Here is a 25,763-nt window from a genome sequence, read left to right on the forward strand (position 1 = left end):
TCCTGGCACAATCTCTGATGAAATGTACTGATGTTCTACTAATCAACATGGCTTACATTAAGTATAGATAGCTAACATAAACATAGAGAGGTATTAACCTAGGGGAGGGGTATGTGAAAGTGTGCGTGTGGGGGGTGGGGGAGAGAGCGGGAGGAAAGAGGGGAGACAGGGAGGGTGTATTAAAGAGGAGGAGAATGAGACTCCTGGCACAATCTCTGATGAAATGTACTGATGTTCTACTGATCAATATGGCTTACATTAAGTATAGATAGCTCACATAACCACACATAGCAGGAAAATCATCACAAGAATATTGCCACACACTTCCCCCTAGTCTGTCTTACAGACCCTGATACAAATATATATCAAATACAGCCCATGCAAGTCTATAATGTTTGGCAAGTCTAGATCACTGCAGTATGAAGAGAGTCACTGGGCTCCTTTTTATTATATTTTTATTAGGATAACTGAACAACTGTTTTTTTATGTACGATATGTTCATTTCAGAGACTAGATGTTAGTCTAACTTCCCCCTTCTACCATAGATGTCTGACGCCCCCCTTCACCAGTCAAACTGTCTACTGATAGCCACCTTGTGACTTAGTCATTTGTTATCATGAATAGAGTCCGGAATTCAAAACGCAGCGATAGAAACAGTTTCAGTCAACTAGTCCTTATCATGATAATCTATAGCAAACCCCTTAAAAGTGACACATTTCTACTAGTCCTTATGATGCCTTAACTATTTGTCAGTTTGGCACGGACTATAAGGCTAGAGCCAATTTCTAATACTGAAATGTCAACAGCAGTCAAGAGAGCAATGGCATAATGCAAATGTTTCAATCACCATGATCAACCTCAAAGATCATGGACGTCTTTAGTTAAAGCTGATGATTATTATTTTACAAATGTCAGAATACATAATATCATACTCTCCCTTTTTGACTCACCATCAAGAAATACTGATTAATTCCTGTGAAAGCCATTTACAGGATTCCTGCTCGCATTATATATATCTTCATACAAAGTACTGAATTAAAATCAACATTATCCACTAGAAAACATTTAATTAGGAAAAAACCATCATTTTAGAAAAAGTAAAGTTTAAATATATGAGAATAGCACATGAAAATGTTATAATTAATTCACTTGATAAATTTGCTTTGGAAAGCCAAATGAGTCTGTGACATGACATAACACAACACGACAACCCATTGATCAAATCAAGCCAGTCAAGAAGCCATGCTTGTGAGACAGACAGACTTCATATCACCAATCATGCTGTCCGATCTTCCTTTGCCACCTCACATCGATACATGTCTAATAAAGATGACACACATGGAAGGCATAATTTGATTTGAGTCAATATCCCCATCAATTTCCCTTCCTGAGTTGAATGAAACACATTGAATATGGGTACATAGTACTACATACCATTTTAATTCTGGTCTCAGCATCGTATTTAGCACTCCTTTGAACAGCATGGTTACGTTGAACATGGCGGTGCTTGTTCTTCTCCATCGGTATCACTAATCACTTGTAAATATTCCTTGATAAACTCCACAGAACACAATGATATGTCGACCTCGATAGAGGAAGTATTCCGACCCTTTCACTGGATCAGTTGGGTAACACTGAAGAGCTACTTATAAACAAGGTAGCGTCTTACACACTCAATGAGTTGTCGTCATTCATTCATCCAGCCTGCTATTTTTAGCTCAATAGCTAACCTGCTGTTGTAATCTGGACACCTCTCGATTCCTGGTCATCAATGTTATGGGGTAAATGTTGGCTGGTTTCTTTCGTAAAGCAAATAATGGCTGGCAGTCATGATGTCATGTTTGTTCAGTGAAAAACAAGACAACCCAGTTGTACAGGACAATGTCGGCATGTGTTTGTAAGTGTAGGACAAGCAGAGGTCATACTGTGAATCAGCATTCATTACCACAACAGCCAAGTGATCACACTGATACACTTCACTTCCCAAAGTGAATATTCATGTCCTTCACGTCATTGTTAGAATTTTTGTATATGTTCTCTGACTGTTATTTATACATCGTGGTTTGTAATAATAAATAAATTGATAGACATATTAATTAGGCTAGGCCAATATATTTTCTCCTGTTACATATTTTCAGTCAATATCATGAGGCTGGAGGTAGAATATATAATACACATAAATGGTGTCTGACTTTCCTTGAACAGTGTTGAAATAAATATCTTTACCCATCATACATTCAAAGTTTTAATGAAAAACACAAAACAAAACGGTGATAAACATGACAAATTGGTTGTCAATAACAAATATCATTTGAAGCTATCAACCCATTTCAACAGAAAATATCAATCTAAAAGAATTCTGTGTTTGTTTGTTTGTTTGTTGTTTAACGCCGCACTAGTTTTTATGTGAATTATTAAGTTGATATACAATAACAAGTAAAACCATCTGTCATATGAAATACACATTGAAAACAAAATTATACAAAGACCACTTATCACATACATGTATATTAATCAACTGCGTTTGACATGCAGTAATTATAATTAAATATCATGGCTGTAACACGTCCAGCTATGAGCTTATCAAACCAATCCAGAAACTTGAAATTGTTCATTATGAAACCCACACTCACCACCCAATACAAAGGCCAATTGTAATTTCAAATCAATGGGAGTTGTACTGCATATGACCTCTATATGCTCAATCTGGTGTTATATTTACATCTTTGAAAATATCTACACAAGTACATGTACAAGAGACACCATAAAAGGAATTAGTTGCACTGGCAATGTTCTAGACTTGCATCTAGTCTCTGAAATGAACCATCTTACAGAAAAGAGTGAGTGAGTGAGTGAGTATGGTTTTACACCGCTTTTAGCAATATTCCAGCAATATCACGGCGGGGGACACCAGAAATGGGCTTCACACATTGTACCCAAGTTGGGAATCGAACCCGGGTCTTCGGCGTGACGAGCGAACGCTTTAACCACTAGGCTACCCGACCGCCCCCTTACAGAAAAGAACAGTTGTTAAATTAGAGTCATAAAAGATAACAAAAAAGAGCCCAGGGACTTTCTTAAATTTCAGATACTGCTGTAATGTTGACTTGCCAAATAATATAGACTTGCATGGGCTGTATTTGATATATATTGTTTCAGGGTCAGTATGGCGGACTAGCAATGTTCATTACATTGATCTGCACATTTTATCTGCTCACAAATTCAAAACAAATGAGTAGGAGATGTCTGTGCTACCATTTAAAAGGCATTGTTCAATCTTCTTACCATGATAAAATCATTATGGTACGAAAAGAAATAACCACTCCATGTAAATACTATTCTATCAATCAAACAACATGACCCGTGAAGATCTGGGGTAGAATAGGTCTTCAGCAACCCATGCTTGCCGTAAAAGGCAACTATGCTTGTTGTAAGAGGCGACAAATGAGATCGGGTTGTCAGCCTCGCTGACTTGGTTGATGCATGTCATCGATCCCAATTGCGTGGATCGATGCTCATGATATCAATCACTGGATTGTCTGGTCCAGACTCGATTATTTACAGACCGCTGTCATATAGCTGGAATATTGCTGAGCGCAGCGTTAAACAACAAACCAACAAACCTATCAAACATATTGAAACTTTCCCATTCCCACTAGATATTGATAGACATTTTCAACAATGCCCTTAATATATTTTTGATAAGCAAAATAATAAAGCTTTTATCAAGCCTAATTATTTCACAAGGTATAAACTGCCCAACACATATGAACTACTCAGTACAACATGACCTTGGAGCTCTATTCTGACGACCTTACATTCCATAGGGCACAAAATAACTTCAGTAATGAACAGAGCAGGGAAAACAGATATGTTTTGGGAACATCGGGGAAAGTAGGCCACTTTGAGGAAGCACTTCACAACATGTGCTTTGTTATTTCAACAACAGGTGCAAGCACAGTGCTCATAGAATATCAGACAAACGTCATCGGGACCTGCAGCTGTCACCAACAACGTACATCCTCATTGGACAATATGTTTCCAACTGAGTTCTAGCCTTTATTACTGGGTCAATATAGGATATTATAATCATGGAAATAAATATACAAAGATATATTGAAGTGTTTGGGTTTCTTATGCTTTGTGAATATACATGATACATACCATGTATGTATACTGATAGAAAAGGGAACATATAGACATAATGATGGCTATTGGTTGTTGTCTTCAATACCTTTCCAACTGCAGTCTAGTCTTTATTACAGGATCAATATACAATGATATAGGACATAATAATCATGGAAATAAACACTGGAACAAAAATACTGAAGTGTAATGTTTTCTGCTTTGTCCCTGAGACATGTTAGAAATTCTATTTCAAATTAAATAATGCTTACTTCAGTTCATGCATAAATTATTGTTGTTTTGTTTCACGTCTCTCTCACATCCGAAATGCCCAGCGACAAGCGTGACAAGAGAAACTATATATGTTATTGTTCAACTTTTATGAATTGTGATGCTAGGATGATTATTAGGATACTTGTTCACCAAAAAGAAAATTAATGTTTCATATCTCATGATATCTGTATGAACAAATATTGATAAATGAAAATGACTGAATGAAGATTATGATTTTGAGTTTAAAGAAATACACACATAAAAACAGACACTTTACAGATCTTAAATTATCTATGCACAGGCAATCTCATTAAAATCAGATCTTAGTTCTCGCTACCACTAAACAAAGATCTGAGGACATCCCATAAGGGGTCACTTCAGAACGACCTTTCATCCGACCAATCAGAGCATCACTTACCAGATCATGAAAGTGACTGTCGGAATGTCTAATCATGCAACCTCGAAAACTTTAACACGGAGTATTCCGAAAGATAGTTACGGGCTAAACGACTGAATCCATACAATCTAGACCATATATTAGCCATTCCAGAATGTTGTTTTGTTCAGATTTCAAATTTGTAATCGAGAATTTGTAAAAATATGTTTCGAAGCGTAGTCACCAATTTGAAATTAGTGCCGTAAAGCACGAGAAAGCTGCCTTCTGATTAGCTAATTTCGACTTCTTGTCAGTCATTCCATTGGTCGCTCAAAGTTCGCGAAAATGTCAGTCTGACGTGACACGTAATGGGATGTCCTCAGATCTTTGTTTAGCGGTAGCGAGAACTAAGATCTGATTTTAATGAGATTGGTGCTCAGGTAAGTTGAGGTGAAATGGGGTTTAACGTCAATAGGAGGGACATGGAAGGGACATAACTCATAACAGACACTGGTGGCACTGCAATCGAGCCAGGAAATTCCAGCCTAGTTTGTCAAGGGTGGATACTTGACTTTTAGAGTCAGTTAACGCCCTTGCTTCGGGAAGATGAGGTTTTCGGACATCATACGTTTTCAGGTGGCCATGTTTATCACAATAACTGGTGCAATAATACAGGGTGTAGCATCACACAGACATTGTAAATACTCAGATGATATCTTGTTCTTAGAGAAAGTTGTCTTTTAAAAGTAAATGAGATGTTTTACAGTTGTTCATGTTATTAGAGAGAAAACTCTGAATGTTTCTTAAGCGTCATAAAACCCATAACACGAGGATATTTGAATCTAGGGATGCCCTAAATCTTAAAAAAATGTACAACATATATGTTAGGTCAAAACCCCTTGACGTTTGGATGCTTAATTTTACAAACTGTTATTAATATATGTAACATGTCATCATTGGACAGGGGACGTAACCCAAACCCACTTCCCTCGACACACTGCGAATCAACCTAGGGTGTTGGGGTGGACAAGGACACACAGGTACAAGGTGAACCTGTAGTGTTTAGGCGGAGGTTACTCACCTCAAAATATATCCAACATAGGACTCAAAGCATTTACTGTGCTCAAAGGACTCCAATTTACTAAAAGCATTCAACATATTGAATATGCCAAGGGTGTTTTCAAGCATATCACCAACTGGAAAACTCCCCTTTGAAAAGGATTGGTGCACAGGGTACATTTTCCACACACATGTGAACATCATTTTGATATAGTGAGAAGCTTCAGGACAAACAAGTACAAGACGGCTAGTTAAATTGTCATGAACACATACGTAAGTGGATGCAGTTTGGTGGAGATGACAAAAAGTGGAGTTTTATAAAGCTCTAAACAGAATATCAGTTATACACCGACATGTCAGCTTGATGTCGGAGGAAATCTCAAAGTTAGGCAGGTACAAAGAAAGGAGTGACAAAGATGTTTGCTACCTTGATGAAACTCACAAAGTTGGCTGTTGACCTCACAATCCTGGCATGACTAAGGGACATAACTCTGCACAGTAAATTGCACCACAAAAACAACTGGGCCACCCTAACTCCCTGTCAAACAGAATCCTCTCTATTCTAATACCATCACTGATACAGAAAGTCATAGTGGTAGTCACATTTCTTTTCTATTTCACTATAGCTCCTGGCAGCGTTTCCCTATGACATAGAAAGTATGACTCGAAGACACAAGCTGCTCAGAAATTCAATAACGATTTTAGATGGCTGTGCATTGTTTTATATAATCAATACTGCAAGAAGGATTAATCCTTACTATTTACTTTTTAATCAAACAAACCATCTGTCAAATTGAAATTTTATCGGTTTATGACGGACGGCCATCTGAAACTCTGACTTCAGAGATAAATCATGTGTAAAATTCAGGACATTTCAGAATTCTAAAATGTCCTCATATACATGTACACTTCTTAGTGGACATCCCATTACAGGTCACGTCAGACTGACCTTGCGAACTTTGACCGACCAATGGAATGACCAATCAGAAGGCAGCTTTCTTGTGCTTTACGTCACTAATTTCAAATTGGCGACTACGCTTCGAAACATATTTTGACAAATTCTCGATTACAAATTTGAAACCTGAACAAAAGAACATCCTGGAAGGCTAATAGATAATCTAGATTGTATGCATTCAGTCATTGAACTCGTAACTTTCATTCGGAATACCCCGTGTTAAAGTTTTCGAGGTTGCATGATTAGAAATCACATTCTGACTGTCACTTTCATAATCTGGTAAGCGACACTCTGATTGGTGGGATGAAAGGTCGTTCTGACGTGACCCCTTCTGGGATGTCTTCAGATCTTTGTTTAGCGGTAGCGAGAACCAAGATCTGATTTTTATGAGATTGGTATGACACGTAACTCAGGCCACACTTTTTAAGATTTTGTTTAACTGATTCATTCCAGCTTTTCCACAGAAAGTTGGTTTAAACATGTTAAACAAAAATTAAAATATTTACTTATTCACATGAAAGTCATTCTGCCACGGAGTTAGAACTTCAGGTGGCCTCTTGAATCAATGATAGTAGACATGGAACTTATGTAAAATAATAACATTATAAATTGTATAAGAGAATCCATATTACTAGGGGGAGACATAATAAGAATAAATATTTTATTTTTAATTCATTTCTTAGACTGGCTGCTTTTCCATAGGGGCGGCGGGCCCATGAAACAAAAAAATAAATGATGTGTGGCCTCCGTGTTCAAAATGAGGTGTGGAAGACAAGGGGCGTAAGTAACTTTCTGACCCAAACGTTAAACGTATATGTGATGGGAATCCCTTGGTCAAATACATTAACATAAAACTTACTGGACCTCAGGGTCCCCTTAATTCCTAACCAGGCGTAGAAATTTAGTGTCATGGTGGAAGGAAGGCTCAAAGTTATGCAGGTAAGTAAGGTTGGTTGGTTGGTTTGTTGTTTTACGCCGCACTCAGCAATATTCCAGCTATATGACGGCGGTCTGTAAATAATCGAGTCTGGACCAGACAATCCAGTGATTAATATCATGAGCATCGATCCACGCAGTTGGGATCGATGACATGCATCAACTAAGTCAGCGAGCCTGACCATCCGATCCCGTTAGTCGCCTTTTTGACAAGCATAGTCACCTTTTACGGCAAGCATGGGTTGCTGAAGACCAATTCTACCCCGGATCTTCAGGGGTAAGTAAAGTAAGGTCAAGCTGACAAACCAAGAATCTTGGATTTGAACTCGGGACCATGTAATTCTGGTTCGACTGGGAACACAACCCTGTACAGGGCCTGATGAAGATGACTAAGTGTGCTCTTCTAGTGTGCCAACCAGAATACTTTCACAATAAACAAAATAGTATATTTGAAATTCTGTTCATTAAGTATGTTTATTAACCCTCAGTTTGTCCACTTTACTTGTGCAACGTACATTTATCACTGGTTTCACATGATATCAATCGTCACAAGGCTTCTAAGTGTCTCTTAAAGGCACCAGGTACTAAATTTAACTGTGCCATAATGAATTTAACCACTAGCACTTTAAGACAAGAAATTGTGAATTCTGCTAACACTGACAAGTACAGCTTTCCAAACTGCTTGTCCCCAAGCCTGAGAAAAAGTCGTCCTCATTAAATAGTAGTTTTTGAGAGCTACAACTCTGAACCAGTTAACGTTTCAATCTTACTACAAATTGGAACTGAAGAAAACTAACAGGAAATGTAAACATAGTAAACAGTGTTGTCTTGGTTACAAACTCAGAGGACTTGTGAAATTCAGTTTCCCCTAGTCCTTCCGATTAGTCTTTAAAAAAATATAATTTCTAACCCTGATACAGTAAACTACAGTTATAACGATATAACGAACTGACGGATATAACGAACTAACTTTTTAGTCCCGACTATTTGCTGTAGTTATGCTGAATATATGCGTATAACGAACTACGGTTATAACGAACTAAACATAGTAGTCCCTTTGAGTTCGTTATAACCGTAGTTTACTGTAAATCCTAACCCTCCCCGCCCAAGTTCTGACAACAGTCCTACCTTCTCGTCTTGAGTCTGAGGCATGAGTGCCAGGATCGGCCAGAGCAGAAGGGCCAGCAACTCCACCAGCTGCACCAGGACAGCGAACACCGGCTCCGGGACAATGCGAGCCACATACTGGACAATGACACTGACCGCTGGCTTCACCAACTCATCAACGACAAGTCTCGTCTTCGACAGTTGTTTCCGTGCAGAGAGAACCACCATGACTCTAACCTACCAGCACTGTCTACAAAGTGGGCATCAGTTATGCAAGGTAGACAGACGTCAGAGGGTTGACAGACGTCAGTTTATACACAGCTGTCACAGGTGTTCCAACACTGACTAATCTCATGGACCTCAACTCCAGTCAAATAAGATCACAGTGATCAATAAAGTTGATTATTCATCAAAAACACATGTATTTCAACCAACAAAAAGCTTTTGAATAGTAGTTAAATTGATAAAAAATAGAAACTGCAGACTGTCAAGTTAACAACGTGAGAGCCAGAGAGAGAGAGAATTGGGGAGATGGAGCGTGGAGAGTGTATCTCAAATAGGGGGCGGGTTTAGGATCAAAGAGTAGTCTCTACACCAACTGGAGGCAGGGACACTACCATGTGACACAGGAGGATTGATGTATATTTTCAACACATCCCTGTCACCTAACACAGGGTCTGTTTGTTCAGAACTAGACAAGCAGAACTCAAAATATTGACAGTTTTTTACCCATATGTTAAAACCATGTTTTGATATAGGTCAAAATCATGTGAAGGGCTAGTCTGACAAACAGAACCATCTGAAATGTCCTCCATCCTACAAACTGTAGAAATTCAATACATTAATCATGTGTATGTATGTCCAACAATACCATTGTCAAGATGTTGACAGCTGTTGTGCGCATGGAGCATACAGTAAACATGACAGCAGTGTCACAGCAAGGTTGTTTTTATTCAGATATATGAAAATAAACAACTTGTACTTTTAAGAGTAGTGACAGTGAGTGAGTTTGGTTCGACACCGATTTTAGCAACATTACAGAAATATCACAGCAGGGACACCAGTAGTGAGTGAGTATGGATTTATGCCGCTTTTAGCAATATTCCAGCAATATCACGGCGGGGAACACCAGAAATGGGCTTCACACATTGTATGTTGGGAATCAAACCCAGATCATCGGCGTGATGAGCAAACGCTTTAACCACTAGGCTACCCGACTGCCCCGGACACCAGTAGTGAGCTTCACACACTGTTCCCATGTGGGGAGTCACATCCCATACTGACTAGGGATGGAATATATATATTCTGGTAATCACATCCAATACTTTGGATGTAATGAATGGAACAGAAAATAATCTGTTACGGCTCGATAAATACACCAGTCAACTTGACCACTACCATCCTATTTCTGCTGGCCCAGATGAGTGGTCAGTGGGGATGATCATCTGACCTGGAAACTACCTTTATAAATATTTTTGCAAGATTATGGGCTGAAAAAAATTGTCAACCAGTCAATTATTACTTGTGAGTGTTGAGTGTTATATATAATGAAGACTAGTGACTTTCATTTCTTTTCAAAATTGAAATATGTTCTGTTAAACATATCTATGTATGACTGATGATTAACTTGATAAATACATTAAGCATGAGTGAGGTGAGGTGAAATGGGGTTTAACGTCGCATCCAAGATTATTGCACTTATATAGCGACGTGCATGTGTGTGTCTGCTTGTACTAGTCTGGACTGATGCCGATTTATAGTGCTAGCTCACTGAGATATCATGCCGCAGTTTAACATGAATACCCCACTCAGACACAGAATACTGACTCCGAGCCGACCAGTCCTTGTTTTAGCTATTAATGCCGAGCGCCAGACAGGGTAACAACAAGTACCATCTCTTAACGTCTTTTGGTATGACGCAGTCGGGTATCAAACCCCGGACCTTCCGCTCTCCAGGCAGACACTCTACCACAAGACCACGGAGGCGGTCTAAGAATGGGTGAATTGAAATTAGGCTTCAATGTCGCGTTCAAGATTATTGCACTTACATAGAGACGTGCATGCATGTTTATGATTTATAGTGCTAGCTCACTGAGACACCATGCTACAGTTTAACATGGATACCCTACTTACTCAAGACAAAGTGTACTGACTCCGAGCCAACCAGTCCTTGTTTTAGCCCCTTCATGCCGAGCGTCAGCCATGGTAACTACAAGTACCATCTTTTACATCTTTTGGTATAACACGACCAGAGGATAGAACAACAGATCTTCCGCTCTCTGAACAGACGCTCTATCCACTAGACAAGCTAATGATTGTAAATTGTATGTAACACTTCACCCATTGGAGGAGTGGTCTTCAAATTTGGCTGGTAGATTCTACTGTTTGCTGACATTTTGACTGGTATATATTCCATGAATGTCAACCCTCTCTGCTAATTAGATCGCATTTTGAAACAGCTTAAATTAGTTTCCTCTTCATGATGTACACATGTTAGATCTAGTGCTCGCTGTCGATATAGATTGTAGAGACCGATAATCAGTAACTAAATATCGATCAATTATCAATAAATATTGGAGAAATAACTTTGATCAAATTGAGCAAATCTACAAAATGCTCTGAAAGAAAACAACATATTTCATGTCACTGGTGAGTGTTGACAGCTATGCATGGATTACTTTGTGGACATTAAAGACATAAACAAAACATTGCTTTCCGTCTTCAGAAACTGACAATATAGCAAAACCCACTTCAGTAAATAATTTTTTTATTTAATCGCAATAGTTTATGTAACATATTATCAATGACACAATTTTCATTTCGATAAGCGTTAATATTTCTTCCCTTTGATCATGTTGATAATAATTCTTATTAGAGATTTTTTTAGCCAGCCCTAGTTACCGGTAGATCAGCATGATTCGTAAGTAGCATGGCATGAACATAGTGCCAGAACTACCACCTCAATACAGTCAGTGCTGACATACCATCAAACCATAAGCCCGCCTCATCAAGTATTGTTTCTGGTGTTACTGGTATTGTTTCTGGCGGTAACAAATTATGCATCGATGCAACGCTTTTCTAACCAGTGTCCTGTAGAAAAAGGTTTAACAACCTTTAAATTGGAAAGGTTAGAGAATGAAAGTTATTTTTCTTCACAATCAACAAAGGCTAGGCTTGGCAACCCCCAGTGACTGATAGCATGAGCAATGAGTCATGACATGCCATAAATGTACATCCACACACAATCAGCCAGGGTACACATTGTAACTATCTGCTCTGTCCAGCATCCTCCAAGGAGGACAAAAAATATTAATATGATCCCTAATTTCTTCAGGATGTTTCCATTTTCCTCATGCAGTGATCTACGGACCTGCAATTTACAATGCTGAGTAGTGCCCCTTTGATGTGATACGATCAGAAGCTAGATTCTTTCCAATTATGAACCTTGGTTTATCACCATAACATTGCTTGTTGGATTAACTAAACTGACAAGCAGTCTGTATCACATTCAGTTTCTTCCCACAAGGTGACATGTTGTTCAAAGTGATGGCCCTCATTTCTTTGTTTTTTAAAAGAATGTTGTGAGACTAACAATGTTCAGATGACATAAAATAGTCCCAAGACCTTCCTGAATACTGTACAATTGTTCAGCAACACTCCTAACAAGTCTATCATGTTTCTGTAACAATGCTGCAACTCAGTCCCGCAACTCCCCAGTCCCGCAACTCCCCATTCCATGCTAGACAAGCCAGTGAGATCACGTTCAGTTGCACCCATCAATACCTGAAGGCAGGACAGTACAGGTGTGCAGTATTACCAGTATACCACAATTTGAAACACTAATGAATATGTATCTTTATCACAATATGTTTGGAAAAATATGGGTATATTGCGTGTTTCAAAATCATACATATTGTAGAAATTACACCAGGAACACGGGATGAAACAATGTGTACATTCTGACATCTATAGGTCTGCAGTGCAATCAACGAACCCAGCTGACACTAGAACACAGAGACACGATCGGTTCAGCCTTCCGTAACACGCCATCTCGCTCTCCATCACCACCCAAAACTAACTGCCCCATTAGTTCACACAATTATATCATAATATCATAGAATCTATACACATACACAACACAGAATGTCACAAACTTAAGGATACTACAAAAAAACCTTGAGCATCAAATAAAACTGGAGGGAGGTAATGCCATCATTGAATGTAAATAATATATCTGATATAATATAATCGCTAATACATTAAATTACCATCGGAACACACTCTGTGGAAGACCTAGAAAGTTGATAACTGCAGATTTGTTATCCCCCGCATGCCAATGAAAGGAACAGCTGATCGTGGTAAACATGTGACATTGTCTGTCAAAAGATCTATAATTGTACTCGTGCATAATTCCTCCTGAAGTCGACAATGAACAGAAATACATAAATTATAATGTAATTGGTATTTTATTTCAGTAGACAATGCACATAATCCAGTAATATACACATATTTTGAAATATTCTAAGTGGAATAATTCATGTTTGAAAAAATAGGATATGCGAGGAAATATCTTTATAATTTAGTCACATTAATTGCAACATAGTTGGAGTCACAAATACCGAAAATCAAATACAGTTTCCACTGTTTGAAGACAAAATATCTCCGTAAATAGCAAAATCTCATCACACGCCAAAAAATCTCATTGTTATCGGACCAGGAAACCAGATTTTCTCTTGTCAAAAATTCCAGAAAAAGCCCTGAAAACATATCTATTACTTTATCCTTTGTGATCAAAGCAACATCCAACAAAATATGAAATTGTCAAAAATGTGTGTGCGTGTTGGGGGGGGGGGGGGGGTGGGATGGAGGTGTTGAAGAGAAAAGGGTTTTTTTTCACTCAGGCTCATAACCAATTACAGATGAAAGAACACAGGCAACACACATATATTGTGGTACATATCGCAGTACATACAACATTATTGCAATAACTTCATTGCAATTGAGGTCATAACCCTTCACTATGATTCAGGTATTGCAAACTTGGCAGATTCGAGGTCAGATGCATTTTATGTGGGTCAAAGATTATGTCAGTTTGACCAATGCATTTTAAGTCAATTCAAATTACTTACAAAACAATCATTAATTTATATATATTTTCATCTGAAATATTTAACATAATCAAATAAAGAAATTAATCGACCTTACCTGTTTACTAACATCTGCCCACCTTGATTCACAAAATGGTGGTTAAGAGTGAGTGAGTGAGTTGGGTTTAACGCTGCTTTTAACAGTATTCCAGTTATATCACGGCGTGTCAGCTTAATGTGGGAGGAAAGCCAGACGTTTACCACTTCAGTGAAACCCACGAGCACAGGTATGGTGCTGACAAACCTAGATCGGGGCGAAGCGGGATTCGAACCCACAATCATACGTTTCTGGCGTGCCCAAGGGACCCAATGCTGCACAGCGATGATGGTTAGGAATAGAACATCTAATGAAAACCATCATTACAAACACTCAGAGTTTGTTATCCAGAGGCTCAAATAATGTCCACAAGGTCATATGAATGAAAATATTAACACCATCAAAAGTACTGTACGCGATCACCACATCACAGAAAACCAAAAGCAGACAAATATGGCTAGCACATGGTTTTCTTTTGGTTTGGGAGAAGGAAAACGTAAACTTGATGAAGTTACAATAATTGTACACTACAGGGACAACGCTGAAAACATAGGGGACCAGTGGAGTTTCTCAGCTTTTGATCCAGGGTCAGGTAACTCTTGCTTGATTTTTCAACCCCTGTGGGTGTTCAGCATTAGATTAAAACTATGTTGATGAATAGAATAGAAAATCTTTAAATGGGTGGTTCAAAAATGTCTTGTGAGACAATAATTTATCTAGGATTCCAAACTAAGTGCTAGTGTGTCATACAGACCCTGAAACAAATATATCCAACACAGCCTATGCAAATCTATAATAGTGGGCAAGTCTAGATTACTGCAGTTTCAGAAAATAAAGACAGTCTCTGGGTCCTTTTTTATTACATTTTATAAGATAATTTAACACACACAAAAATTCTGTAAAATTTCTGTAAAAAGTTTTTACTGTCATTTGCTACAGACTATAGGCTGTCTGAGCAGACCCGTGAAGATTCCGGGGTAGAATAGGTCTTCAGCAATCCATGCTTGCCGTAAAGGGAGACTATGCTTGTCGTAAAAAGCGACTAACGGGATCAGGTGGTCAGGCTCGCTGACTTGGTTGATACATGTCATCGATCCCAATTGCGTGGATCGATGCTCATGATATTAATCACGGGATTGTCTGGTCCAGACTCGATTATTTACAGACTGCCGTCATATAGCTGGAATATTGCTGAGTGCAGCATAAACAACAAGCCAACCAACCAACTGTCTGAGCAGGGCCAGATCAAAATCATGTTTGAACTCACAAACATCACGGAAACAGTGCTATTCTCTCTTCTTGAATTTCTGTCACAAGGTGGAGGCAAATGGGACAGGACAAGACAAGCTTTAGACAACCATGTTAAAACAAATCTGCCATCAGAGTCTACATTACCATGATCACAGGGGAGGTGAAATGGGGTTTAACGTCCAGATTATTGCACTATAAGGAACTCTTGATTATCATGCTTCATATAGAATACTAAACGACCTCCCATGTAATACCAATTTTATGAAACGAGTGATTAGTTCTGGTATCTGATAAGCGAAAGCTTGCTAACTGGATGTGTCATAATTCAAACCTGATTCCCCAAATGTCTCTGCTGACCTTAGTAACTGAAAACAATTTCTCATCAACCCTTCACAATGAAGCTAGGGGCGACCTCATTCATCTAAAACTGACACACAGCTAGCTTCTGTCATAACACTGACCTAGACGAGGTGTTTTTTTAGATAGCCCTAACAAAACCATGCTACCAGACGTGCCACATTGACAGACATGAGCGGAAAGGATTTGACAGGATTACCCAAAAGTGACGTGAATCTTACGCAAACATTTGACAGGTCGCAGAAATGCTGCTTAAAAAATGACAACAAAGCATGTCCAAACAAATGCAGAAATATCTGCAGGATATCTTTAAAGCACTGACCGAATTTGTCATCTCGACCTTTGGAGGAAACCAGACTTTGTCTTCAGATTTATGTGGACTGAGAGCGTGCTGTTTGATATCAGGATAATATTCAAGCACAGAAGCTTTTGTATACATGGAAAACTAACAAAACCAAAGTGATATTTACTAGGGCTGCAACAAATATGCGATGAGGTGAATAAGATACTTATCATGAATATATGGAAATGAATATGAATATTTATTCATGAATACAGTAACAGGTCATCAGTTGATGTATTATCTATTATATTCAGTGAAACAATAACAAAATAATTTTTTGAACATGGTTTGACCATGTTGACATTGACAGTGTTAATGATAAGTATAATATTATACATCAATATACTGCACTTATCCAGGTACCAGTATCTGCTAAAATACGACAATGACCAGTGACCACATAACTGTCAAATTAAATATATAAGAAGGCTGCCTTTTAAGAAATCTACATATGCATATAATTAGTTCTCATAGATATTTTTAGGTAAAAAACTCACTTTATATCTTTTGTAAATTTTCGATTTGTGTGTCCTTGAATAACGAATTTAATGCATGAAGGGATACGGTTCGATTCACTGAATACATGAGTTAATCGTAAAGGCCCTAATATTTACTATCTCCATTTATGACATTTAGACATTTATGATTACAATTAATACAAACAAGGATTTATCTCAGATTCCTAACCAAGAGTCCCCTGGCAGGCAACTTGGGAAAAATTGTTAATTTGTTCGAAATTGGGAATTTTTTAAAAGTTCACATTTTCTTAAATTCAGGAGTATTTTGAGATTGTTTTCAATGTAATTATATAACAAAGCATTAACACCTGTTCCTATTTATTGGTTGTTATAAGTGAATACAGGTTTCTATGAAGCCATAAACAGAGCTCCAGATTAGCTGCGTATCTGCGTAAAATACGCATAAGAAATGCAGAAATACGCAATAAAATAAAATCCAAGTGTATCAAATACGCAACGAACATTACAGATACACTACAAAAATAAAACTTGTGTGTATCATAAAAATATTGTGAAGTTACCCTGCGTGTTCGATTAGAAAATCAGCAACTTATTTTGAAATTATGAACGGGCATTCCGTCAACCTTGCCAAACTCCACAATGACAGTTACATCATGATCACTTACCATCACACTTTCTTGTGGAAGTATCGTGGTATTTTTGAGTCCTATAAAGCTCTCGAACCCACACGACACCAGTTTGCAGGGACTAGATGAATAGTGTTCTTAAATATTTAACTTAAATACCCACATGTGTAAAAACCAGTGGGTAGACTCTAACAGAAATTTGAATACCCAGATAGAATTACTGATACCCAATGATTTTAAAATGCATGGGTAAAATACCCACAACACCAAAAGCTTATCTGGAGCTCTGCATAAAATTAGTTATAGGGTTCACTCTAGGAATTTTCTGACATGGGCCCTTTTTGTGAAAACTTCCAATATTCCAGAGGTACACCTACACCTGTCAACACTGCAAATTGTTAAATTGCCCCATTGTTTTCGAAAATGTGGGCCTTTTCAAATTAAGGGGCCCCACCCTAGAATTATCCCTGTAGTTATAGATATTAATACAATTATACATAGTACATGAATTGAGAAATGTTTAGTTCTAAATTGGGAGTTATTACTGACATTTGCTGCAGACTTGGGGCCGAATATCAAGATATGTCCCTGACAAACCAGATCATGTATATATTTTATGATTACAAACCAGATTTTATACACAAGGGAAACAGGTGGTTTCAGCATGTAATATGGCATCAACATCTGACATGAATAATTTAATGAATGAGTAAGCAAATCAGGACTAAAGCACACTAAACAGCATGTCAGTCACATGACAGCATGTCAGATGGACATGGAATGACATCCATGAGATCAGTTGATTACACAGTGTCTCATGTGTCCATGGTCGGCACTTGTATATCTCATGATGGCATCTAATCATGTGGAGAATATCATGGAGGTATCCATACAAATTTTAATTGAATATTTACATCATGAATACAAATAAGTTTTGTTAGGGACACAATATATATTTTTTTTAAACTGCATAAAAAACTGGTACAAATGTTTTCTCTGGAAGGCGACGTCATATGATATAAGTTCTTTCTACAACCCATTTTTGGGTGGGGGTGTGTGGTAAATGCTTAAATAGACCCCCTAAATCTTAATAATCATTTGGGCAAAATGGGATCTGGCTAGAGATCCACACTGACCTTCATGCTAAGCTTTGATATTTTTTTGGGACAAAATAGAAAGAATATGACCATATTTTATAGCACCCTTAGGCATGACAGGGAAAATGGCATACAGAAAAACACAAGAATCAGCACTTATTGAACATGTTCACAGCTCCAGATAAGTTTTTGGTGTTGTGGGTATTTTACCCATGCATTTTAAAATCATTGGGTATCAGTAATTCTATCTGGGTATTCAAGTTTCTGTAACCCACTAGTTTTTACACATGTGGGTATTTAAGTTAAATATTTAAGAACACTATTCATCTAGTCCCTGCAAACTGGTGTCGTGTGGGTTCGAGAGCTTTATAGGACTCACAAATACCACAATACTTCCACAAGAAAGTGTGATGGCAAATGGTCATGATGTAACTGTTGGCAAGGTTGACGGAATGCCCGTTTATAATTTCAAAATAAGTTGCTGATTTGCCAATCGAATACGCAGGGTTACTTCACGATATTTTGATGATACGCACAAGTTTTATTTTTGTAGCGTATCTGTAATGTTCGTTGCGTATTTGATACGCTTGGATTTTCTTTTACTGCGTATTTCTGCATTTCTGATGCGTATTTTACACAGATACGCAGCTTATCTGGAGCTCTGATGTTATATATCCATGATCAATTACTTCCAAGAACAACTTGTCATTTGTGAGATCAGATTTGTTCTGAGGCAATACAATGTTTCTGAGGGTCAGTGGTGTAAAAATTGCACAATAAAGTGTATACACAACAGGGCGGTAATGATTCAGCAATACCTACTATATCAAGGATACTAAGGTACACACGATACTTGAACCGCCAGTTTGTGAGATCACGATATGCTATTAATAGAACAGGAACTAAGAGTTACCACCCATTATGGCAGAATTAGCACAGCGTCACCTGTAGGCATGGAAGAACACAGGGATGTGGTAGCTGATTACTAACTGTTACATTTAATAACCATCCCTTCATGTTTTGTTCTTATGGTTCTCTTTGCCTGAGATAACATAAAATAAATGTATGAAGAAAGAGGTTTTAGAGCTGTGTTTCAGTGATCTCATCATTACTTACTACTTGATGTGGTGTACAGCGTTAGAAATTGGCACTTGTCTTATAGTCCTTACCAAACTGCCCAATAGTAAAGGTACCATAAGGACTAGTAGAAATTGGCCCATTTTAAGGGTTTTGCTAAATGCTATCATTATGAGGACTAGTGGACAAAAACTGTTAGTTTCTAACCCTGGTGTAGCGTGATACAAGTGGTATTGTCGGTCTGTTTAATGATACGAACCGTATCGCAAGATATCAGGCGATACTAAGCTCTAATACTCAATGTACAGAGACTGACAATACTCAATAGAGGCCTCAATGGATGCTATATTCATCTTTCTTGCAATAAAAACTGAAAACAAGCTCAGTGGTGTTTTCTCATTAAAATACTATGTCATGAAACTTCAATTACAAGAGATGTTTACTGTTAAAATGTTAAAAAATTCTTCAATTTTACTCTTCAAACCAATAGACATCACTTAAACTATAAATTGTATAATCAGTTTCACTGAATACACTATGACCGGTTGCATCTAAAATTTATGAGCAATCAACAGGAAGAAATTAGACCCGACAGTGACGAGATGTATAGTAATGTATCGAAACACACTGGCTATATGTTATTTAATCTTGATATCTGATACAGATATTGTCTGATAGAAGTTAGATTATCACACCGATTCCAACCAACAGTCAAAATAAACCCACTTCCGCTGCATGTGCGAGGTCGCAGGGTGCAAATATTTGTGCGAAACATGAAAACATTGGCGGCTCGTGACTGACAGTGAGTGAAATCGTGCCAGATATTGATAATAAAGAATAGTTTACTTACAGCCGATTTGTCTACAGGTTCAATAAATGGATCTCTCCTTCGAGATGAACGTCTATCGGGTCGCGACTCAGACATTCTTTTTGCCGCCTTCGTTTTGTCAAGGTCAGTCGGTCATTGAGGAGATACTACCATTCGGACGACTCCTTTCAATATTGTTTACTCAGTCGCCGTGACCTTCTACAAACCAAGGTCAAAGTCAAATTTTCTTCCAGATTTCCCGAGAAATACGTGGATGTCGGCACACAACTCAGATTCACAAGCACACGATTAGCTTATGACTAATTATAAACAAGGGATTATTTTCTGGACAAGTGCCAAATACACATATAATTACTGCACGCCTGTTTGGCTAGATAGGCCCAATGTTATAATGGATCACTGTCTATTATGTAATAGAAAATGAGAAACGTCCCAAAAATATCCCGATGACGCAATAAAGAGTCAATTGATCAGTTCGTTTTTTCTTATACAGGCTGAATATTAGTCGTATTATCTCAAGAATGTGATGTTTACAACAGCAATAAGGAGGTACTCATTTACATCATGCAAAGACGTAAGATATATCTATATATACGTCTTTGCATCATGCATTTATATACACACAGAATACCATTGTACAGTATTATCAAGTACATCTGCCCTACACGTTTGTAGATAATAAATTTAACATGGTGTTTATTATCCCATTTTAATTTAAAAACAAATGCATAGGCCTATGAAATATTTTTCTTATTTGTTTGGAGGGGAATAACACATAACCATGCAACAATCCATAATAAAATACAGATAGATTTACTTCTCATCCATTTACTTATATATCAACCCCCTTTTGTGGACGCGAGAGTCGGGGTCTATTTGGAGTGAGTGAGTGTGTTTGGTTTTACGCCGCTTTTAGCAATATTCCCGCAATATCACGGCGGGGGACACCAGAAATAGGTTTCACACATTGTACCCATGTCGGGATACGAACCCGGGTCTTCGCTTTAACGCTTTAACTACTAGGCTACCCGACCGCCCCGGGTCTATTTGGAGGGTATTCTGTGGGTACAGCAGTGTGATACGCGGGACGAATATAAAATCGTATTTGGTAGGCAGATTCAACATTTGAACAAAAATGATGTATATAAAAATTCGTTCATATCATTTATTTTTCCGATATTTTGTCAGTAATTTAACTTCTAATCGTGCCCTTTTCTCAATATATTTTGAGATTTGTGTTAAGTAGTATTGAGGATTCCGTCGTAAGCATAGTCTGCACTATGACTGTGGAATGTATTTCTATTTATGAAAACAAAACTAATCCAGACCTACATACAAAAGCAACTCTAGCCAGCTACAACCAGCTACAACCTGATCTATTCCACAAATTATCATCAGGAAAATGATTTGTTTTAATTCTAAAGTGAAATGTATTTTGTAATAATTTTTTTATAGACTATATGTTAATCTAGGTTAAGCAATGACACTCAGAGTGAAAAATTAGATAGTATTCGGGATTCAGGGGAGCGGGGTTGGCCCCCTCATCCTGCGGCAGACCAACAACACTGTTGGAAGAAACGAGAAATACCTTTGTATTACCGCGTGGGTGTGCACGTGGGTTGTACGGAATCAACAACAAAACATTTACGTCATAATCACCGACACATGTCTGAACCTTGATCAAGGTTGATCTGTTTTGGAAGCTATAGCAGAATATATACTATATATAGCATTTTAAACCCTGTGTGTGTGTGTGTGGTGTGTGTGTGTGTGTGTGTGTGTGTGTGTGTGTGTGTGTGTGTGCGTGTGCGTGTGCGGAATATATGTCATATATATATCACCGACACATGTCTGAACCTTGATCAAGGTTGATCTGTTTTGGAAGCTATAGCAGAATATATACTATATATAGCATTTTAAACCCTGTGTGTGTGTGTGGTGTGTGTGTGTGTGTGTGTGTGTGTGTGTGTGTGTGTGTGTGCGTGTGCGGAATATATGTCATATATTTAATCATTAAACTTACATTTTTACCTTCTAATACTTAATTCAAATGTTTCATGCCTGTCCATTTAGATGTTTGCCCAAACGAACTCATTCCATACCTCTCTCCGTGAAGATTTGATTTTGACGAGATTGTTTATATTTTAATACCAATTTTAGTCAAGTGAGCTTATTTCGTGGAGCGTTGTCACTATCTTACTTTTCTACATTTCATCTGAAACCACAAAGCTCCAAGAAGATGACACTTTGGATGGATGGGGGTACCTGGACATTAATATAGGCACCGACCTATATAGGCTAATGGACATGGGCGCGTTGTTTTATTCCAGGTATATATGGTCGTATCCTACTTCTGGTCGCAGCACACGCTTGCCCCGGGAAGATGGGATGAGCGCTGATATGGTGTCATTTTTGCCCTTTCACTGTAGCTTCTGCATGTATTATCATTGAATTGTAACTGCAGTATGTCAAGTAAAACATGGTGTATATCGCGGTGTACTGTGACGTCAATTTGACGCAGATACAACCTAAGACCTACTGCATGTCGATAGTGTTTGTTTGTTGTTTAACGCCGCACTCAGCAAGCATGGATTGCTGAAGACCTGTTCTAACCCGGATCTTCACTGGTGGCATGTCGATTGTGAGGCTGCCAATCCTCGTTTAGATTTCGGGGTCTATTAAGAAGGTATTCGGGAATCATCAGACATAAATAAAATACTATATCCTTTCGATATTTTCTGTTAACTTTAAATCGCACCCTTTTATGACCGTGTGACATTCTGACTTTGTTTTAGTGAATTATGACACGAGTCTTTGAGATTTGTATAAAGTAGTATTCGTGATTCAGGGATCACCAAATGAGACTCGGCATGACTGAGAGAATGAGACCCAAAGTGGAAAGTTAGATAGTATTTGGGGTTTCAGGTAGGGGTGGTACCCTTGATAGTGCCATGACCATCACGATGAACGTGTAAGTTTGGTCCCCTATACACAGGCAGTTATTTATTCACCTGTGTGAAATAAAGTAAACATCTTGTGAGGATGTCTGTTCTTCAGACACTTTATTGCCTTTCGTTTTTCCTCCATAGCACTGGACACGCCTAGAGCGTCTGCCCAGAGAGCGGAAGGTCGGGGGTTCAATCCCCGGCCGTGTCATACCAAAAGACGTTAAAAGATGGTACTTGTTGTTACCCTGCCTGGCGCTCGGCATTCAGGGGCTGAAACAAGGACTGGTCGGCTCGGAGTCAGTATACTGAGTCTGAGTGGGGTATTCATTTTAAACTGCGACATGGTATCTCGGTGGGCTAGCACTTTATTATCGGCTATTGGTCCGGACTAGTACAAGCAGCCACACAAACACACATTCGCGGGCGATTGCACTTCGCTGTATAAGTGCAATACGCTTAAACCCCATTTCACCTCACCTTACCTCAACTCACCTCTTCTACTGCTGTATGAACCATTCACCATCCTTAGTCTGTCTCACAGTCCCTGAACCGTATCAGTTTCTCTCCCACCAAGCTGTAATTCAAAAGCCCTAAATGAAGCAAGTCTAGATTTTCCTCAGGCTCTGAATCTCCCACCTTACTGGGTCTCCTTTTCAATTTTAATGGAGTGTGTTTTTGATTCTATCAAAATTAAATATTTTCAGAGACTAAGCGTTAGTCTAGACCAGTACTGTATAAAAGTACTGACACTGGGTCTGACCATATATATTGAAGCTGCTATTTTTTGTATTACAAGTCCCTTAAACTATGATGATGACGATATGCACTATACAAAAAACCTGGCTTAATTTCCAACATCTGGGATACAACAATTATAAGGTGGCAATGCGGTACTACATAACATACACGTTGTCAAGGTAACTGGTATTCCAACGTTTGGGTTTGGGTTCCAGTGCTTCACCATTGCTGGGTATTCCCTGATATTCACGAGCAATATTACCCCCACAACTATTTCCCTTTGTTTTGGTCTGAGCACGCCCGGGGTGTATGTCAAAGAGGGACTTCTATACATATAACCCGTGGTGGGTGCCAACTGTGGCTTGGCAGCGAGTCAGTTCTTGAAGTCAAACATCAGACACACGTCAGGCCTGTTTCAGGTATGTATACCGTGATAGTGATGCAACAATAAGCTTGTTGAACGAAAACACACATATACTGACGGGGGAAGGAAATGCAACTGCGTCGATTTTATTAATAATGACGTGCGCAGACTGAACATTTTGCAACCTAAGCTTGACCCAGGGATTACCCTGGGCTTAAGAGTTGTGAGAAAAACAACAAAATATTTATTTGTGAATGAAATAGAAATTGCGTTTTTTTTTAGCTGGCAGCGTATATTCGTTTCCTCTGCTGATGGATATTACTGCATAAACTGCTACTTTGTTCAGAAGAAATAATTAATTCATAAGTGAGTGAGTATGGTTTTATGCCGCTTTTAGCAATATTCCAGCAATATCACGACGGGGGACACCATAAAGGGGCTTCACACATTGTACCCATGTGGGGAATCGAACCCGGGCCTTTGGTGTGTCAAGCGAACGCTTAAACCTCAAGGCTACCCCGCCGCCCCAATTAATTCATAAGCAGCTTTATACATGAGGATTTCTTTTCATATCAAGACACGAATGTAAATTAACGTCAGTCTTAGAGAAGGCCTACATTCACTGTTCATTACGATTGTTGAGGCTGCAGCTAATTGAACACTTTTTTGGGCGCCACCCGTGAGTAGGGCATCCATGCAGAACCGAGTAGCGTCTGCCTGTCTCTCTCCTCGAGGAATGTGTGTTTCTTCCATGTAAACGAGTTGATTTCCTCTGTTGCAAAAGCCATTAGAATATGGTGTACTGTGATAAATATTATAATTAATCAAAAGCATAAAGTACACATAAAGAAGTAAGATAGGAACATTAATTACAAAACAATTAAGAGTTATAATTAAATAAAAGAAGATCACAAAGACTTTAATAAGTACTGGGTAACATAAACATTAACCTGTATATAATAACGTAAGACTTGTTTAAAAGGGCGATATTATTTGGAATAAAAGTGACGTCGAGAACAATGGATATAAATTTCACATGTCAATATTCTGAACATTCGTCACCACTCGCCCCTTTCCGTAACCGGAATAACACGAGTTGGTCACGAATGTATTCTGAACAGTGTAGCAATATAACTTCTTTGAGTGGCATTTAGAAGTTGGAGTGATGAAGTAAGACGAGTTCTATGGATGAACAACTTCTTTATTACAATTAGTGCGACGTTTCGGTGTAGATCCTAACACCTTAATCAAGCGAGTGATGATAATCGCTTGATTAAGGTGTTAGGATCTACACCGAAACGTCGCACTAATTGTAATAAAGAAGTTGTTCATCCATAAACGTCGCACTAATTGTAATAAAGAAGTTGTTCATCCATAGAACTCGTCTTACTTCAGTGTAGCAATATGACGTCAAAATGCTTCAACTGACCAATCTGCTTTGAGAATATTTTACACGCATATGTCCAAATAGGTTAACCTCGTTCTCACACAACATTTAGGGATTGTTCATGGCGTAGATACCACATCCCGTACATTACACGTCGTCAATTCTCCAAAATACTGCCTTTTATCAAAGCGTATTACAACACGTATGGCTGTGCGTGTGATACATCGCACGCTGACACACTTCCTCCGATCA

At 38.4% G+C, this 25,763-nt stretch overlaps 1 protein-coding gene across 3 annotated transcripts in view; it reads right to left on the reverse strand.

Annotated features, from left to right (window-relative positions):
* Positions 1 to 20,340, reverse strand: part of LOC124138095 (hexokinase-1-like) — a 68,865-nt gene extending 48,525 nt beyond the window's left edge. Inside the window, exon 1 of one of the 3 annotated variants that reach the window (XM_048393264.1) lies at positions 20,096 to 20,340. In XM_048393264.1, coding sequence (XP_048249221.1) covers positions 20,096 to 20,170 — 75 coding nt within the window. In that variant the 5' untranslated portion in view covers positions 20,171 to 20,340. Of the gene's footprint in view, positions 1 to 1,434; positions 1,912 to 8,852; positions 9,358 to 20,095 lie in introns of those variants that run through there. The other 2 variants (XM_048393261.1, XM_048393262.1) reach the window with 2 other exon arrangements.
* Positions 20,341 to 25,763: the final 5,423 nt, after the last annotated feature.

Source organism: Haliotis rufescens, unplaced genomic scaffold (assembly GCF_023055435.1).
Source record: "Haliotis rufescens isolate VD_foot unplaced genomic scaffold, xgHalRufe1.0.p SCAF_12, whole genome shotgun sequence".
Classification (NCBI taxonomy): domain Eukaryota; kingdom Metazoa; phylum Mollusca; class Gastropoda; order Lepetellida; family Haliotidae; genus Haliotis; species Haliotis rufescens.